The 20566-nt window shown below is 39.5% G+C and overlaps 1 protein-coding gene across 1 annotated transcript in view; it reads left to right on the top strand.

Moving 5' to 3' along the window:
- Nucleotides 1-5944, top strand: part of RELN (reelin) — a 511249-nt gene extending 505305 nt beyond the window's left edge. The window contains exon 64 of the mRNA XM_082846929.1: nt 5700-5944. Within this exon, the coding sequence (XP_082703055.1) occupies nt 5700-5796 (97 nt within the window). The 3' untranslated portion in view covers nt 5797-5944. The remainder of the gene's footprint in view (nt 1-5699) is intronic.
- The last annotated feature ends 14622 nt before the right edge of the window (nt 5945-20566 follow it).

The raw sequence follows: 20566 nt of genomic DNA on the forward strand, positions 1-20566 counted from the left end.
TCAGCCTTTGTGAACTGATTTACTAAAAAGTGAATTATTACCACATTTGCTGAGAATTGGAAATGAATATGCTGCTAACTATGGTCTTAAAGGCATTTATCAGATTTTATAATATGAGTTCCATCATGGCCATTCCCTCATGTATTCATTATCAAGATACTGTCACATTTTTGGCACAAATGATTTATGGAGAACAGCATATTACATTTGTTGCAAAGCATATTTATCCTTTATTAAATTTGATTGTGTTGTTTGATATAGAGGATTTACGTATTTTTAAGAGCCCATTCCTTAATATATTCAGGAATAAGTATGTTCTAAAATGTAAATCATTGAAAAATCAAATAATAAAATTAATGATAGTTATTAAACTATTACTTTCATATTTATACTTTATATGCAACATTTATGCCAAATGTAGTACTATAGCTACATGTACCTTGACATACGGTTATGAGCAAATATTGCATGTTGCATTACATAGAAAAGTTAAATATATGTGTATATTAGGTATAGAAGAATAAGAAATAACTTCTTTAATTTTTATTTTCAAAAGAGATGAAAAATCCTATATCGCATCTAAACCTGATCAGACTTTTATGACTAATCACAGTGCTGCATGTGTTGAAAGGCATTTTTTAACTTGTGTTGTATTTCATTATTTGCTGTCATTGGTTTTCCACTAGAGTAAGGTAAGTCTTCTTACTAATTCCGGGGAACTGTTTACTAATAGTTTCATCAGTGTTACCTACGTTAACTGAGAAGTTTTGTAGAAGACCTTTGCAACTGAAAAAAAACCTGTGAAAACAAAGTTATATGGGATACTGAAATATACTGGAACACTTGAAACCTAGATCATGTAAACTCGGAGTTCAGCCAAATTGTGGTAATTTTCTGATGTATACAATAAGGGGCACAAGAGCATAGATCAGAGTACCAGTCAGCATTCCTTCATTTGAATGTTTGACTCTGTGCCTGGGATTTTGTTAGGTGCTCTTGAAATGTTAACAGTTTATAAGTTTGTTATGAGGGGAAAGTGAAAATAGAAATGTGTGGAAAGGAGCTAGGGGCTTTGATTAAATGCAGTGTCTTTCAAAAGATCTCTTGTGCTGGACATGAGTGAGGATGCCTAGACTTCTTAATTCTCTTCTAAGTTAAAAAACGAACAGGCAAAAGGGAATGGGTTTATTCATAATATTTGTGAGTTCTAGATGATATCCTTAGGTAAGATTGGCCTTTTTAAGTATATATTTACATTTGCTCTCTAATAGAGATACTTTAAAACCTAGGAAAGAACGTAAAATGTTTATCATTTATTAAACATCTGCATATTCTACTAGAAGCTTTCATTTAATCCTTACAATTCCCCAAGGTACACAATATCAGATATTATTCCGATCCCCAGTCAGCAGGGAAAAGAAAAATGAAACCTTCTACATTTGTGAGATATATGAGCCCACACTAATCTACATGTAGCCCTCCTGAAAACACATGGCCTTGAAAGTAAAATGTACTTTCTTTTTTATATGCAGGGCAGTTTCATTGATTAGTTTCAGTGGCAGCTTCCCGTTCTACTCTCATCAGTATTTCTCTGAAAGATAATGGCAGTCACTGGATTCTTATTTTTGCATTGATATAAAATATTATTTATTGTATCATTTTGTTTTGATGAAAAATAAATTACCGAACAGTAAAAATGCCTAAATTTCTGTGAGTTCAAATTACTTCTGCCAAGTCTCTATCTCCCCCATTTCCTTTAGAATCAATTAAAAATCAGTCAAATTTTTTCATAATAATAACCTAAGATAGTGGCTCCAGTGAAGAAGAGCAGTTCGAGAGAACAGTCACTAGTTCTTGAAAAAACTTGCAATATCCGTATTTCCTATGCAGAAACAGGGAAACATTTTATTATTCCATATGCTGTCTGAAGTCCCCAAATTCCCTCAGTGATAATGGAAATTTAAGTTAGCATTTCCAAGAAGTCATCGTTCTCCCTTCCTTCAGTGACTTAATTCATTAATGGGAGTTTATAAATGGACCTAGTTCTATTCAGAATCAAAGCAAATTGATAAGTACTGTAGTTGATATGCCTTGGGATGAATATTACCTGCTTTCACTGGAATTATAATAAAAATACTTTCCCCTATAATCACAGTGAAGAAATAAATCCTTAAAATTTTCCACCACACCTTAATTATTTTGGTTATAAGTTTATCTATAACTATACATCTACATGTATCAAAACCAAAAATAGGCTCTCAGATCTGCTTCACAAAAGAAGATAGTAAGCATGAGATCTTTAAACTTGTTTAACATTTCCCTAATGCTCAATCCTATAACTTAGACATTTTAGAAGCCACAAGTTTAATAACCATGACAGTTTATTAAATGGTCCTCGAAGCAGGCAGCACTTCGGTATAGCTTCCCATGGTGCTTGATTTTCAAAAGCTTATGAACTGGAAAAGTCTGCTTTGTTAGGTTCCAACTTAACTGTCTCCAGAGATATTTATGCTTTACATAACAAAATTACTAGTTAGTTTCAAGTGTGATTTGAAAATGTGGCCATTTCTAATGTGACTACAAAACACTAGACATCTATAGCAAATGCTGAGTGCATATCAACATTCGCAGAGATCCAAGGATATGCTACTGATACGAAAATGTATTCAAAATTAAAGGATATCCAATGAATCAAAATGCCTCCTAAAGTAGAAGTCAGCTTCCAAGCTGGACTGATCGATTAGCAAGGTATTAAAAGATCTGCAACCTGTGAATATTTATTTTCTCACATACAAAAATGAAGAATTTAAATCAGTCCATAGAAAGTAAATAGTTATATGGAGAAGTTGCTTTAAAGCCATTAAACATGCACCTCAACTTTTGTTCAAATTAAATGTTCCTTTGTTCCCGGATATTGAGGTCACTTTCATGTCCATCTCGGTCACATTAAGGTAACTAAGTATCTTGAGTGTTCTGAGTTTATCTTTTTTCCATGTAAGATATTTTAACTATTTTAAATTCTCTTTGAGTACCTTATATCTTTAAATGTGTTTTCAACAGAATATTTTCATTGCTTTAACTTTGCAATTATTCCTTATAGTTAAAGAGTAATGATTTACAACAGGAATCCAATCAGTAAGTCACCATAAGTTCAACAAACATGCCTTGACCCCCCCAGGGGTCAGGCAGGAGGCTCAGCGCTACGATGTGGGGCTGGAGGGAGTGGGGCCCATCCACGACACCCACCGCAGTTTAGTCATGGGGAGCCAAGATGTGAACACAAATCATCCCCAAGCAAAGCAGAAAGTGAGCAGTATGAGGGTTCACAGGAGGGGGGGAAATCCCTACTGCAGGGGGTGAGCAAGAAAGAAAATGTGATACTTGAAAAATGAGTAGAAATTTGAGGAAGCTGTGTTGGGGATTGTCCAATAAGGCAGATGGAAGGGGCTCAAGGTGAGTTTGAATAGAGATGACTGTGTGAGGTGTAGCGGATGAAAGGACTTGAAAAACAGAGTAAGGTGAAACACGTGGAGGACTTGAAATAGCTGGCAAAGTTGACTTACAAGGATTATGAATGGGTTTTTTTGGTTTTTTTAACAAGATAAAGCCAGCATTTGAGGGAAAGTTTGCTGAAACTGGTGTGCAAAATTAATTGTACTTATGTGTGGGAAGATACACACACACACACATACATACATACAATTACACATTCGGTGATACTTTCTTAGTATTTCATAGTATCTTTTCAGTGGTGTTTCTTTCATAAGGGGAGAGAATGTGGAGGCTAGCTTAGGGGGCCACTGTAATAGCTCAGGGAAATTCAGGGAAGGGGCCACAAGATGTCCTAGGATGCTGGCAGGAAGCCAGCTAGTGCCAGTCCCAATCTTCTGTGACCAAAGAGGTGAGAGGATTCTTTCTCCTGACACTTGATTAGTTCAATACATTAGGTCATTGTCCATTTTTTGTAACTAGACTTTACATAGGCAGCAACTAGTACTTATAGCAGCTGATGAATAATGGATACATTCATTTCCTTCTTCAACTATGACATTGAAACGGGTCAACTTGGTTGATACAGGGGAGCAAGGAGGATAGTCAAGCTACCTGAAGACGAAACCTGATTTTTTTCTTTTTCTCTACAGTGTCTTCAGAGTATATTTTTTTTCCATTCTATAGTTTCTAGTTAGCATTTTTATAGTATAGAAATCCAGGGTGAAAAGTTATTAGCACTTTATTTTGCAAAATATATATCAATGTGATGTCTTCTTTTTATCAAGTTTTCAGCACAGATACTATTGCTTTTTGATTAAACATATCTGATGAAGTTCACTTTATGCATTTTCCTTTGAGAGATTTTATTATAAATCTTCTTTTCGAATGATCAAACATCTAGAAAATCCTATTTTAAAGGTTTCTGTATGTTACAAGTGTTAGTATAATATCCTAGGTAAAACAGTATCATTTTACACCTTGCCTGGTCTGTTGATCATTAATAACTCAGAAGAATACACTGCTCGGTGCAAAATTATCCATTCCCACCTCTTCACCGTGACTCAAGTTCATGTCATATTGACTGACCTTCATGGTGATAGCACATCACATGACATTATCCTGCTCCATACGCATTTTATGTTCCCATAAAATTAAGGAGGAAAAGACTTTAGGACCAGACAGTATTCAAGAGACTCAGTGAATTTGGAAAATACTAAGAGGCTCACACTTAAAAACCACACTTCAGTGCTACATAGAGACATGTTGTCACTCCAGTCCATGTGTGAAAAGAGTCTGATTCTTGTCAGTGACCTTATGGATAATGATCCTTTTTAAATTACATTTTCCATACCAGAACTTTAACAGCTGTCTCTACCAGTATCGTGCATATTCCTACAGGCTCCTAAAATCCATTTTCAGTATTTTTATCAGCTTCACGTAGAGTATGTATGCATGAACGTGTATGTACATACATGCGGGGAATATATACACATATATTTACATCTATACATTGAATTACACTTTCTTAGTATTTTATGATCTTTTTTTAGTGGGGTGTCTCCTTCATAAGGCCATGTGTATAGAATATGACCCAAGCTGCTTATTGTTTGAGGAAGGCAGTGGAATCCGACCTTCTGAGAAAAAAACTTACTTCCTTATTTTGCCCCTGAGACTGCATAAAATAGGAAGGTCAAGCTGATTCAGATAACAAGTTTGTTTTCCCTTTGTTTGTTTCTGCTTTTTAAGCTTTAAATGAAAATGTTTCCTGAAAGAATCAAATTATGCTTTCTACTTGTTAAAGGTGTATTTAAATAAGGTAATGGGTACAGCACGCACTTTGTCTCAAATGAACTCCATCCAAGTAAATGTTTTCAGAAAGAGTTCAAGAATAAAATTAAAGATCCAAAGAGTTTCAGTCCACTTTTGCAATGAATCAAGAGAATTTACCATTTTTTCTGGTTCGGACCTCACTCATGAAAAGAAGGGGATTTCTTCAAGGCCAAAGGCAGTGAATTCAGGTGTCAGCCTTTAGTTCTTCTGTCCTGGGGTGGTAATGTCAGCATGACCTGTTAACCCTGAAAATTTTCAAATAAGTATCAGGGTAACTTAGGACCTAGACTAAGGTCCTAGATTGTGCTTTCAATGATGGGACTTACATGCTCTTTCTCCTTTCCCTCCCCTGCCTCTATCCTTTCTGATTTTAACAGCACTCGCAAACAAAATTACATGATGAATTTTTCACGACAACATGGGCTCAGGCACTTCTACAACAGAAGACGAAGGTCACTTAGACGATACCCATGAGGAATCAAAAAGTTTATTTTTCCTTCCAACTTGTGATGTGTTGTTTTCCGTTCTTTTAAATCTTGTACTGCATCTGATATCAGGAAATTTCTGTGAAGGACTTGGTGATTAACTGAAAGCCCTTCTCAAGACTGAGTATATACCACTTTCCCACACTGTGAACTAATGACAAGTGACTTATTTTCTCATAAGTAAATGTCTTCATGTTGATGTGTCTGTGCAAATTGTGATCTGTGGTAATATCAGTTACAGTGGCAGTATTGAAAATAAGAAATAGTTTAACAGAAAAAAAAAGTTTAAGCACAAAAGTTTAAGAGATTTTATGTTTAAAATGGCATTTAGTACAGTATTTAACATTCTTGGTCACAAAGCTATTTAAGTGGACTGTATTTCAGCTATGTATCATGTTTCATATGATTAAATTATCATTGTTTGTCCTTTATGTATTCTCTTCTACAATATAACAACACATTGACACTGTATTTACTTATGTTGCAATATTTTGCTGCTGAATTTCAGGCTACTTATATTCTGCAGAAAATTCATTGAAATACCTACTCAAGAAGATAGTTGTAAAGATATGGTATCTCCTTTAATACACCCCTTGAAATGTATGTTGGCTTAGCGTTGTTTTGTGGATAAGAAAGATGCCTGACCTTGAAATATTTTCTAATTAAAAATTGTGGATGAAGACCCTGTGTCCCACAAAGGAATTCCCATTTCCTTGTCTAAAGATTCTTTTAAAGTGTTCTGTGGCTGATTTACTAACAGTAACTGCCATTTTGTGTCTGTGGTAACAGAGTGATTTGTGAAACAGTGGATGTTTTCATTGTGTTCTCTTTGTGGATTGTTTTTCCTGCGGGTCATATTCATACCTTTCTGATGAAGTTGTACCAACACCAGCAACATTATAATGGCCCGGTAGCCCTGAACTCTCTATTAACTTAACGAAAAGGTTGCCCTCTAGGGTGAACCATGCTAAAAGCCCATGCTTAAATAAAAATTATGTTCAAAAGCCATTGGAAGTTCATTTGTCTTTATTTACTGTTAATTAAATTTTCTGTAGGATTTGTAAGCCTGGTCAGGTTTGGAAAAAACAGTGTCAAATATATTTACTGTTTTTTTATTTTGTTTCATCATTGATAATAGCAATTATGAAGCCACACTCTCAATGTTGCCATTTTTCTCTTACTCAGTTTTTTTCTATTATTCACTCTGTAATTACACTAAGAAAAGCCAGTAGAGAATTTTGAAAATTATTTAACTCCTGAAAATTTTGTTAGCTGCTGACATAATTCCTAGCTCATAATAAGTACTCATAATAAGTACTCATGCACTCATTCAGCAGATATCTACTGAGTACTTGCTATTTGACAGGCACTGTGCTAAGTGTTGAGGATAAAAATGCTGATTGAGACATTTTCCCTGCTTGTTTTTAACATCTACAAAAAAATAAATATGTTGATATTGTTGAATTTGTTGGCTTTCCAGAGGGCTAAAAAAATATACCCAGGTAATAAAGGGCTGAGTGGCAGTAGTATTTCTCATTGGATGATCTCCAATGAGATTGGAGATTATTGGATTTCCCATTGAAACGATAAGGGATGATCTCACTGAGAAGTTTAGTTAAATTTTATTTTGAGTCTGGTATCAAATCCATTTTAAAGCATTGCCTTGGAGATACAAGGCCTTCTTTTTTCTACCTAATATATGACATATTGTATAATTTGGTGCATATGTGGCCCATAAATATTTCTAAATATTGTATCTTAATTGTTGATTCTTCGTTCACAAATTATCTGCTGCTGGTTCACCATTTGGTGGTATTTTTGTTTCATTTTTTTCATTGGTATGAGGGGTTGAATTTTTCCCAAAGCTTCATCTTTCCAAGTAACTTATATGTGCCATAGAACTACCCCCTGCCTACGGCTGAGATATTTTCAGTGCTCCCATCCACATGTCTCGCCGTCAGAACAGGATTTAAACTCCCCACCAATTCATCTCCTCAAAATTTTAATAGCATAAGTTGGGACTCACATCTATTGGTTTATTTAATTTGAAAACACAGTTAAAGTAGGAATTCAAGTATTGTTGGCTCAACTGACGTATCTTGCTAAAGGAAACAAAGTTTAGTAACTGATAAAAAGTATTTGTATGGCCAAGTTTCCATGGTTTCTACACTGTTGTCTCTTATTCACTGTACATTTTAATGTAAACTACACTCATATCTAATTTAAATATATTCAATATCACACGTATTTTACCTTTTACCTAAGAAATAACACCTATATTACTTTAAAAATTCCCCAAACTGAGGTTGTCACTAGCACTCTCTTCCTTATGTTCCAAGGTTAAAGAAAGAGTTAGAGAGGATCACTTAAAACATGTACCCATTCATTTTAATGTTTTCCAGTTGATATTTTTGACAGCAAATTGTATATGTCAGCAAGACCCCAGATGCTAGGACATCAAGAATACTGAAAATAAGAAAGTACGGTTAATACAAATCTTTGTAGAGAGTAGTATAGTATTAGTAACACTGAATATGTTACAATATCAGTAAAAATTGTATTTGTGTATACAGCATGACCAAGCTACTTCTGGGTATTTACCATAGTAAAACTCTCACATGTATACACAAAGAGATTTGTGCAAGAATGTTCACAGCAGCATTATTTGTACTTGGCAAATAATGGGAAGCAATCCAATTGTACATCAACAAGAGAATGGATAAATTGTGATTTATTTGCATAATAGAACATTGGTGGTGAAAATGGATAAACTTAGAGTATACCTATTAACGATAACAACAAAAGTTGCAAAATTATAAATGTAGTATGATGCCATTTATCAAATATTAAAACTTGCAAATACTGTGTATTGCTTATGAATACATGCATACGTTGCAAAACTATAAAAGCATGTATGGGAGTGATACATACAAATGCATGATGGTAGTTACCTCGGGTGAGGAAATAAGATCAGAGTGGGGGATGTAGAAGACATTGTATCTAAAATATTTTATTTCTTTTTTAAAAGTCAAAAGATAATATAATGTTAAGACTTGAATGAGTTGTGTGCGTACAAATGGGCTTGTCATATTTCTGTTCTCATGTGAGGATCTAAATATTACAGCAAAAAAAAAAAAGAATAGGGAATTCCCTGGCGGTCCAGCAGTTAGGACTCGGCGCTCACATTGCTGGGGGCCTGGTTTCAATATCCCGCAAGCTGTGTGACACGGCCAAAAAAAAGAAAAGAATAAATAGGCTTTGTCAGGCAGATTCAATGGGGAAATATATTCTAGCAATAGAGCAGCGTGTGCAAAAATGCAAAGACGGGAAGCAGCTTGGCTCCTTGGGGGAGTCAAAGCTCATTTGTATTTGAGGAGGGGTGCCGGGGAGCAGCCTGGAGAGACGTCAGGGTCCAGGGTTGCTGGGGGCCTTAGGAGGGAGGGAAGGGGAGTACTTTCTCAAACTAACAAAATTCAGCTTTACCCAGGAGGCACCGGGATAAGTCCACTCTGACCAGAGTGTGGAGAGGGGTTGGAGTTAAGAAAAGAAGCTGGGAGACTGGAATTAACAGGTAGATTTGCGACAACAGCTGAGGAATAATTTTAAGTTGTCTGGTAAGAATGTTGCCAAGGATTCATACTTCTCTAGAGAAACTACAAACTGCTTCACATACAAAATATAGTAGTAAATACAAAAAGTGACTATGTGTTTATTTATTGTGCAGAAGGAAAAGAAAAAAAATAGCTGTTACTGAAAGAATCCCAGTTCAGAGGTGAGAGGAGCTTGTCATCATAACTGTATCTTCTATTTAGTCCTTTGGGTGCTTATTATAAGTGAATTTTTACAGTATTTTTTAAACCCAACATGGATGGAAATGGATGCTGTCTTTATAGACACAGAAGGCCATGCAATGACAATGGGAAAGTCTGCCTCTCTCCAGCGGCCTTATTACCTTATTCCAGCCCTTGGTTCCAGTGTCCAGAAACCATGCCAATACAGCAGGGAAAGAAAAGTTAAGTCTGGAAACATGACTTTTATGGAGAGAATACTGGTTGAATAACATATGGATATACATGTGAATAATAAAAAGGCACAGAAACTGTGTGTAAGAAATATTGCCTCAGTAAATCTAGAGACAGTAAACTAACTTACAGCAAAATTATTATAAGAATCCCTTAATGTTACTATCCATGGAAAACAGACATACTATGATAAATCAGGCGCTTTTCACCACCTCTGCAATCACCATAGCAAAAACTAAACAACTCCCTTAAACACTGAAGAAACCCAGGCATTCCTAACTTTAATGTAATTTCTTTCATGTTCATAGTTTAGGTGATTCGAAGATGATTATTTGGTCTTCCTCTAAATTTCCTAACTGTAATAAAATATTTATAACTATAAAATGTTGGAAACTACATAAATATCCAAACATACATAAGTGTTTGAACACAGTGTGGTACATATACACAATGGAGTATTATGTAACTGTAAAAAAGAATGAGGATAATCTCTGTGAAGTGATATGGAGTGATTTCCATAGAGGGACGTGAAAAAAGCTAAGCACAAAAGAGCATTTACAGTCACTCTTTAAGAAAGAAGAGGAAACAGAACACAGAAGCTATACCTTCTTAGCTTTATGGAGAGAAACCAGGAAGAATAAGACAGAAAATCATGAAGTTGCTTACTCCCGGGGGGGATTGGGTGGCATGAGTGGAACAAAGGAGGGAAGACATTTCTCTATTAACATTTGTATAGCTTTCACTTTGGAGGTCAATGTTAATCTACAAGTTCAAAAATTAAATTAAGCCACCAAACTGAAAGTAAACTCATCTCTAAACTAGAAACAATAGCACTAACTCACGAAGTTGTTGTGATATAAGTTAATACAGGTAAGGTGCTTAGAACAATGCCAAGCACATGTGCCAAGCACTGAATAAGTGTTACTCAGTATTACTATTACAATTGTTATTATATTAGGTACCTGAGCACTACTTCCAAAAATAGTTTATAATCCACCTGTCTACAGTGTTGCTACTCAATATTTGGTCCTCCAATTGGCCCACCAGCCCCACCTAGGAGCTTGTTAGAAGTGCATCTCTCAGGCCCAACCCAGACCGACTGAATCAGAATCTGCATTTTTAACAAGATCCTCAGGTGATTCCCATGTACATTATAGTTTAAGTACTGGGCTGCAGGACCTGTGTGTGACAAGGTAATCTCCTAAGATGGCAAAGACCAGTGTCAAATGGACGACAATAGAAATTCATGTCACAGGAATCCCATTCCTTCTCAGTATCTCACTCTGTTAGGATTTATTCAGAGATGATCAAAGCCTGAAGAAAAGCAAAATTGGTTTTACACACCGGCCGAGATACCAGTAACTTCCTCATCACAGGACTCTTAGGCTGGTGTGGTGCTCTTGACGAGAGTGCCCTCCTATGGAGTAGAGAGGAAATTTCCAGCTCTCCCGTCTCGCGCTGCGAGGGTGATACCCGGCCTCTGCTCAGACGCCACTGGGTCTCCAAGCGCGCTTTTCAGCTTTAAGACCCGCTGCCAAATAGCTAGCTCATCATATGTGTCACAACAGTATGCACTCTGGAAACGCACAAAAGCAGAAAGAAAAAAAAGATGACCCTAATGAACCAACCATAATCCTTGCTAAGACAAAGCCAGAGGAAAGTTTTTATATTGAAATCATTTCTACCCCTCACCTTCTTGGATTCGTGCACTCTGGCCACGGTGCTCTCTTTTATCCTAGGTGTTAAAAATAAAACAGGCTCTTCCCTTCCCTCTTTGCTTCTTCTTTTATCCCTTCTTTCCAGCCTCCATTTCCCCTCCATTTATATTCCTTTCTCCTATTGCATATTATGTTGCATTACTTAATAAAAAACAAAAGCTGATTTGTAAATTCTAACTCGAATGCCTGGGAAAGAATCTGTCACGCATGTTTGCAGGTAGTGTTCATCCGAGGCAATTCGTCAAAGCTTTAAAAAACAAAACAGGGCTTCCCTGGTGGCGCAGTGGTTGAGAGTCCGCCTGCCGATGCAGGGGACACGGGTTTGTGCCCCGGTCCGGGAAGATCCCACATGCCGCGGAGCGGCTGGGCCCGTGAGCCATGGCCGCCGAGCCTGCGCGTCCGGAGCCTGTGCTCCGCAACGGGAGAGGCCACAACAGTGAGAGGCCCGCGTACCGCAAAAAAAAAAAAAAAAAAAACAACTGCACTGTCAATTCAGTATTGTCATTGTTTCTGTGTCAACGTGAGTCTCCATAATGAGTGTATTTTGAAATATCTGTTAGGGTATTTTCATTAAAAGAAAATGACAGTAAGCAATGAAATGTTTCCCGCTTGAATACTCTCGCTTGTCTATTCTGTTTGCTACACGAATCCCATCTTGAGGAGTCCGTGGGCCGCGGGCGACGAGCGTGGGTGTGGCTCCCGCAGCACTGCTGGGCTGGACGCGCGGGGTGTGGCTTTCCTTCCACCTTAGAAGTTCGAGAGGAGGCTCTGAGGCGCAGGGGTCGCGCGGCGCGGCGGGGGGCGGGGCGGGGCGGGCTCGGGTTACGGGTCGCGCCGGGCGCCGCGCCTCCACTGCCGGTCTAGGGAGCAGTGGCGCGGCGTCGAGGCGGCAGCGGCTCCGGAGCGCGGCGGGGCGGCGGCTCCGCCCAGGGCAGCGCCGGGCAGCGCCGGCCGGTGAGTGCGCGCGGGCCGGGGCCGGGGCGGGAGCGGCCGCGGCGCGCGCGGAGCGCCCCCCGCCTGGTCCGCGGGGGCCCACGGGGCTCGCTGCGTCGCCGCCTCTCCCGGCGTCTTTAGCTCCGCTCTGTGTCTCGGGCTCTCTACCTCTCCGAAAACCCCTTTCCTAAAACGAATTCAACATTTGACGTGCCCACGCCTTGGCCGTCTCTCACCCCTGACAGGATAAAGTATGAAGAAGCGCCTTCCTTTGCCAACCCGCCCCCCCGAGGCCGCGGCCGCACAGCTTCTTTACCCGACGTTTGCGTCTTCACTGGACGTGTGCGTCCTTGTGGTTCTAACGCAACCCTCTGGTCTTTACAGTTTTGTTTTCGTAGTCTCTCAGGCGCCCAGAACCCTCCGCCTTAACCCACTATGCGTAGCCTCAGGCCGCGTGTACCCCAGCCCCGGTGCTGCCCTTCGTCTTCTTCCTGGAGCCCGGCGCCGCCCCCGGCCAAGCCGGGAGCCGGGGTGCGCTCGCCGCTTGGACGGCTCTGGTTCCCCCAGGGGAGCTGTGGTTCGGAGACTGGGCTGCTCCCCGCCTCCTCCCGGCGCCCAGGGGACGTTTGAACCTTGGGTCTCCGGCCTCTCCCTGAGCGGAGGGCTTGCTGAGAGCCTTCCTGCCCTAGAATTTGGTAGTGGTGGCCTCCTGCCTAAGACAAGTCTCCGGCCTAAGCAGTGGGCGCTCTACCGTAATAGCCGCCCTGATATGATGGCCTCCGAAAGCCCTGACTTGTAAAACAGTTGATCAGGAAATCAGTTCGCTTGCATTGACTGCCTAGCTGGGGCGCACTCTGGGCCAGACCCACGATGAAGCAGGATGGAAACCCTAAAGCGGCGGTCACACAGGCTGTGAGGCAGGTGGGGAGATTCTTTTCCTCCCCGTGATGAGGACTACGTATTAATGTGGGGTCTAAAACTTTCAAAACCTGAATGGAAACACAACAAAAATGGCAATTTCGGGGTGGAGGGTGGACTGATTCATCTTTTTCTTATCTGAGAACTGGGAATCTCTAGTGTTATATAAATGTATCATTTAAGGTGAGCTTGGAAATGGAGAGGAATTTGAAGCATGCAATAGGATGCATAAGCCTTTCTGAAGTGAAATTTGAAATAGGTTTTTGCCAGGCAATCCTTCTAATTATTTCTGTAGTGTTTCTTTGTTTCTGAAGAGTTTCAGGCAGGGGACGGGAGGCAGGAGAGAGAAATTCAAGCCAATGTGCATTAGAAAGAAACAGGGGGAAGAATTCGTAGGTAAGGTTGCTATGGCTGATATCTTAAGTGCACTGTTGGAAAGCATTCTAGCCTGTTAAGTAACACCTGAAGCCCCAATTCTGTTACGTAGCATTTCTTTCTTTTTTTTTTTTTTCTCTTTAACTACTCTGAAACTATACAGAGTTACACGTTCCTCATTAATTTATGAGTGATACCAAAAGAATTGACTCAATCCAACAAGAATTTGAGCACCTTTCCTGTATGAGGTGCTTTGCTAAGAGCTGCAGAAGAATGGAAGATGGTGGAACTTTGTAATTAAAACAACAACAACAACAACAGTGGACTGATTTGTAAGGTGTAGATGCGGTGCCTGTTCAATTTAAAATCAAAAACAGTTGGGCTTCTCTTCATGCTAAATGACATGTGTAGCCCCTGATAACTTAATCATTTGGCAATTTTATCGTGCCATTGCAGGTGGTCTGCGTTTTAGTAATTCCAAAGTAAAAGGTTTTCTAAGTAATACAACTAAATAAGAAAGTACGTTTTCCTTAGCCTTTGCATTACCGTTAAGTTAATGAAGTCAAAATCAACAAGAAAAATTAGATGTTGATTTTCCTTTCCTTTGGTTTCAAACTAGTGAAATCTTGCACGAAAGAAGACAGAGTCAGCATGAATAAATTTAATTTCTGGTGCTTTCCAAACTGTCTTATCTAAGTCCATTCTTTTGGAAGATAGATCCAGTTTCAGGAAATCTTTCAAGCCTTCTTTTGAAAGATAGTTCCAGAGACCAACTTCATAAAATCTTTAACTGTAGATACCAGAAGCCATCAACATCATCATCAGCTTCCCAATTTTACCCTTGAAAACAGTTGTATTCTAGGGGACTTTTGGGGAGGGGACAGGCCTTTTTTAAAATCTGGCCAAAGCTAGGGACTTGATCCCTAGAAAAAATGCACACTCATTTAGAATGTTGTGTATCTTTTGGAGGATTCATGGTATCTTGCTTAAGAACAGGGGCAGTGGGACTTCCCTGGTGGCACAGTGGTTAAGAATCTGCCTGCCTATGCAGGGGACACAGGTTCGAGCCCTGGTCCGGGAAGATCCCACATGCTGTGGAGCAACTAAGCCCGTGAGCCACAACTACTGAGCCTGTGCTCTAGAGCCCACGAGCCACAACTACTGAAGCCTGTGCGCCTAGAGCCCATGCTCTGCACCAAGAGAAGCCACCTCAGTGAGAAGCCCGCGCACAGCAACAAAGACCCAGCACAGCCAAAAATAATAAATAAATTTATTAAAAAAACAAAAAAAGAACAGGAGCAGTAAATAAGTCAGAAGGTAGGTAGATGGAGGAAAATGGAAATGAAGCAAGGATGTGGGTAAATCCACAGACTGTAGATATATTTTAATTTACTTCAAATGGAATAAATACCTGGCCTTTTGAGTAAGTGTTCTGTGAATGGGAAGTAATAATTGTTGTAATAATTAGTTGTAAAAGACTGAAGACAAATTAGTCCTATTAATTTTTTAGTTGCTCAAGATCAGCTTTTATCTTGAACATCATGAATCTCGTTTTTCAATTTTTCTTTTTCTTCTCAAGGAAAGTGTTTCTGAGATGATTTTTCTCTTAGCACTGATGCCTCATTCAGAACCGTTTATCACCTGCCAACTTTTCTAATATGGGAATGGTTGAGTTCAAAATTTGAACTTACTCTCACACAACACATACTAGTAGTTCACCTTTGGGAAGGAGATAGATATATAATTACCATATTCAATGTGAACCACTGTCATAGCAGTGGTTGTGTCTTGGAGAGAGTTGGTTAGTATTAGGAATGAGTGGACAGCATTAAGAATATTTTGGACATAAATTCTTTTAAAAAGAAACAGTAACCAGCGGATTAACTTTCCTTCTTCTATCCCCAGGGCCAAGGAGCAAGCTCTCCCATCTCCAGCTCTCAGCCTCACAGATCAGGATTTCACTGAGCTGCACTAGACCTCCCATCTGGGGACCCTGCCCCCTGCTCTGTGTGCTGCACGTTGGATCTGGGTAAGTAGAGGCCCCTGGAACTAGTAAAATGGGAGAGTGAGTCATAGGTAGTGATGAATTTTACCTGGACTACAAGATTCCTTAATATTTCCAGAAGCCTATATCATGTAGCACTATTTGGAAGAAAATGGTAAGAAAGAGAATGCCAGAACCATCACGGTTTACTGTCTCCTTTTAACTTGGATCAGGACCAACCTAACTGATCCTTAGATATGAACCAGTTTTAACTTATCTTATCTTTGAGTGACAACTAGGTAACTGGTCACAACCCTAGAATGTCATTGATAGACATTAACTGGATTACTAAATTAATGGAGATCATGGTTTTAATCCAAGTTCTCTCCTTAACTAGGTATGTGATCTTGGTTAAGTAACAAATCAATTAAATTATTTGGACCGTAATTTTTCTATGGATGAAGTGTGTGTCATGGGATCAGTGGTTCTCAACTACTGTGTAGTTCCCTGCATTTGATGGAACTGGAGAGTTTATTTAAAATATGTGTATACACTGGGTCAGAGATTCTGATTTAATTGGTCTGGGGCAGGCCCAGATATCTCTGTTTTTTACAAGTCCCCCCACACCCCCAGGAAACACTAATGTCCAGCCAAGATTGAGAATCACTGGGTTAAATAAACACTAAGAACTGATTCTAAGGTTGTGTAACCTAAAAGCAGTAAAATCTGCTTTCATGCGTAGCTTGGCCCAGCATTACGTCCACTCCATGGTAACCAAGCCTAAACACACCTTTCTAAGAAGCAGTCCAAATCAAGCAATTTAAATTTATTCAGGGAAGATGCTGTGCCTTCTCGTGGTTTCAATATTCCCACAATGCTTTGCGAGTTCTCAGCACCTCGTTCGTTTTGATGGACTGAATTAGGTGTAACTCTGCCCATCTAAAATGATTAGCTGTTCCTGAAGGTCCCCAGAGACGATTATCTCTCTTCTCTCGGTATCCATGCCAGTGTTTACTAGCCTATTGAAAGTTTCTCCTAGAGGTGATCTGTGACTTTCTGGGGTTGGGGAGAAGGTGTCAGCAAGGGATAAGGATGATCACATCGATCGTTGCTGAAATGTGAGCTTCTGTGTCCAAACTGAGATAAAAAAATGATCCTCACACCTTCTCAAGTAGTTGTAGACTATCGAGTTACCGGAACTGAGATAAGAGCACATTGTGTACTTTCATCAGTTGTTGGGGCCTAATCTTGTTGCCATTACATTGTAAATTCTGTACATGTTCACACTTTGAAAATTATTCTTCAGTTTAGAGATAGGAGTTATTAAAGTGTAATCCGTGAAATTTATTTCTCTTTATCCTACCCTTTTTTTCCTCCCACTGCCCTTCGTATCCCAAAACACTTAGAAGAAGAAAAAAAACTATGTATGTGTGACTGTCAGATCAGTAAAGGGAAATGGACCTAAGTTGACAAAAGATGGAAAGGCATTAAGAAGGAAACGTAAAACAAGGCTAAGGAGGCTCATGGATTGCAAGGAGCTACACTTAATTTCTTTTCTCTCTGCTATTGGTCCTAGAGCTCCTACACATTTATTCTCAAATTTTCTAAACTTTAGGCAAATCGGATCCCACCTGCTGTGTGTTGGTAGATGTGTTGGTAGATGTGGGCTTGTGGCCCATGACCCCTACGTGTTCCCTGCATCTTCCATACACAGTGCGTGGAGTGGTATCTTCATGGGTGAATTGGCAGCCTGGACATACTTGGTCTAATTCAGCATTGACCAATCCCAGAGCCCGACTTAATCCTAAATAATGTCTTAGGTTGGGGAATATTTTCTTCTGGAGTGGAAAGCTACTGGCTCTGGGGCTCTTTACTTTTGTGTCTCAGAGCTGCCCTTACCTGGAGTCAAAAATGTGATGGAGAACCACAGATTCAGCTCAGCCCTGCACTCTCCATCCTCCTAGAGCTGGCTGCACTCAGAAAAAATTCTAAGATTGGATTCGTTTTATATGTTTATTGCTGATCATTGTTCCCAAAGATTTAGTGGTATTGGACACAGGCTATTTTGTTATGTCACAATTTATTCTTTATCTACGTCTTAAAATGAATTAAGATAGGAACAAATGTGCTAGAAAAAGGTGGTTTTATCATCATAACTTTAAATCTAATGAAAAACTTAATTCTTGCTAAACTCAAACACCCAATTATGTGTTTATATATAAGCATTTGTCCTCTCACAGATCTAATTTTTGAAGCTAGTAAGTATAATCAGGGTTGGTCTGGTTCTTAGGTTTTGGTTTCAATTATCATTAGTTTGCTTTTTAATCTTTACTTCCTCAAGGTAATTAGAAATGATAACATCTTCTTAACTGGTCCCTGTTTTCTTGAACACTTTTAACAACAGTCTCCAAAGCTAGCAGGGTATTTTGTTTCTTCCTTCCTTCCTTGATTCACTTATCCATTCAACAAGTGTCTAATGAATTTCTGCTTTGCACCTGTCCTCCTATAGCTTTCATTTTTGCGAAGGCAGGAGGGGAGACAGAAAATAAAGAAGTGAAATACATTGTGAGTTAGATGGTGATACGTGCCGTGGAGAAAAAGAAAGCTGGGAGGAAGGCAGTGGAGGAGTTGGTTGGGCAATATTTAAAATAAGGTGGCCTGAGAAGGTGACCCTGAGACTAGACCCAAAGATGATTAAAAAAAAAAAGAAAGAAAGAAAAAAAAAGAAAAGAATAGGTTATGGAGCTTTCTGGGAGTGGAACTTTCTAGCCAACACAGTGGCCCTGAGGCAGGTGTGGGCCTGGCACATACACAAAACAGCAAGGAGGTCCGAGTGGCTGGAGCAGAGTGATGAGGGGGGAAGTGGAAGGAAATGAAATCAGCAAAGAAAGGGGTGGCTGTGTGATGGAGTCTGGGAGGGTGGGGAAGATCTCGTAGGGCCTTTTCCGTGTGATACTTCTACGGTGAAATGAAGATGCGGCTTCTTACTGGTTAGCCAAAACAACGGAAGCCCTGTGATCTCTGTTTCTAGTTTGTTACACCCTCTGGATGTTAACCAGTTTTTGTTTCCTCATCAAATCAGGTGATACCGATATTTCCCCTTGTGGTTTCTTTATCCCCAAGGTTGGCTCTGGAGTGGGATTCAGTCTTCCCATCTTTGCTTTCTTGATACCCTGAAGATTAGGCTTGCCCTTCCTTTTTAAAGAACGTGCCACTAGTCAATAAGAAACAAAAATGGTCAGTACCAAAACCAACAATCATGAGAGAAATTAATAAACTTATACAATGTATATCCTCGGTTTATACTATAGTCCAGACAAAAAGTGGTTGCATTGCTAGCGAATAGAATGTAGCCTGTGTGATTTGTTGGGTCTGCATATTGTTTTATAAAAATTTGTGTTGGTTTCCAACATTTAAAAATTAAGAAAGTTTTCATTAAAATACAGTTTCAAGTTCTCTTTGAAAATTGAATGTTCTATTTATATGAAGTTCTAGGATGAGCAAAACTAATCTATGACGATGGAAATCGGAACTGAGGCTCCCTGACATGGGGGTGTGGCAGGGATTGACTAGGTAGGGCCACTAGGAGAAATTCTGGATGATGAAAAGGTTCTGTGCATAGTAGTCTGAAATGCATGATAAAACACATTAAACCAAACACTGATCTGTGCAGTTCATTATATGTCAGTCGAACCTCAGTATGAAGAAAGTTTAAAATGGAAGCCAACATTCAGTGAGAGCTGACTAGCAGTGACCACTTCGGACTTGGCATGTGCTCTTGAGATTGGCACAGACTCACCTGGTTCACTTCAATCATTGTCATTACCTACCTGGCCCCTGTAGGTGGTATTGGTGTGTGATTCCTGCAGTAGTGGTTTTGGTTTCAACTATCAGTGGAGAACAAATCTGAAAGGGCCTGATAATGCGTCACTGGCAGTGGAGAAATTATTACCTGCCTCCTCGGGTTGCATGTGAAGCATGTAACAAAAACATAAACCTGGTAGCTTGGGTCCATCCATCTCTCAATTAGCGGTATTCTCAAATCTGGGATTCTCAGAGGTCTCTGAACATAAATCTCACCTTTCCTCTCAAATGTAAGGGTCGCCTATGTTTGCAGACTCCTCCTCTGAAAGTATAACAGAAAGTACCTTTCAATCCTATTATCAGCACTTAAAACTTACTTTTATTATGTTTGTTATGAAAATAATAGGGTCTACTGTGGAAATCCTAGAAAGTACAGGCAAGAAGAAAATAAAATTACCCACAATTCCAAACATAACCTCTGTTTACCATTTTGTGATAAATCCTTTCACATTTTTCTCCATACATCTATATATACTTTATATTGAAAATACGTTTACTATGTAAAATTTAGCACACAATCACCCAATTTGCAAAATGAAAAAAAAATAAGTAAAAATGAAAGATGACAGACTAAGGACAGGCATTTGCCTTCCCTCTGTCCTATAACTCTTTTTAAATGGCTGTAACATTATACAAATAGTAGGAAGAACTCTGAAGAGAATGGGATAGCGAAATGTTTGGAGGCAAGTTGCTGATGAAACAGAACCAAGATTTGGATCACCACCAGGATCAGGAAGGACCACAAGGGGAGGGAGAGTGACCCTCTAGAAAGAAGCTCTGAGCATGAAGTCAGCAAGGACAGAGAGCAGGCATAAGCAGGGGGGCCTGAAAGCAGAGAGACTGGGCGTTTGGCAAAGAGTAAACCCTTTCTGTTTCTGGCATTTGAAAAGAGAGGTGCCCCTAGCCTGAAGGCCAGCTCTTGCCTCCTCATCCTGAAGTAAAGCT

This window comes from Leucopleurus acutus (assembly GCF_964270905.1).
Source record: "Leucopleurus acutus genome assembly, chromosome: 9".
In the NCBI taxonomy this organism is placed as follows: Eukaryota; Metazoa; Chordata; class Mammalia; order Artiodactyla; family Delphinidae; genus Leucopleurus; species Leucopleurus acutus.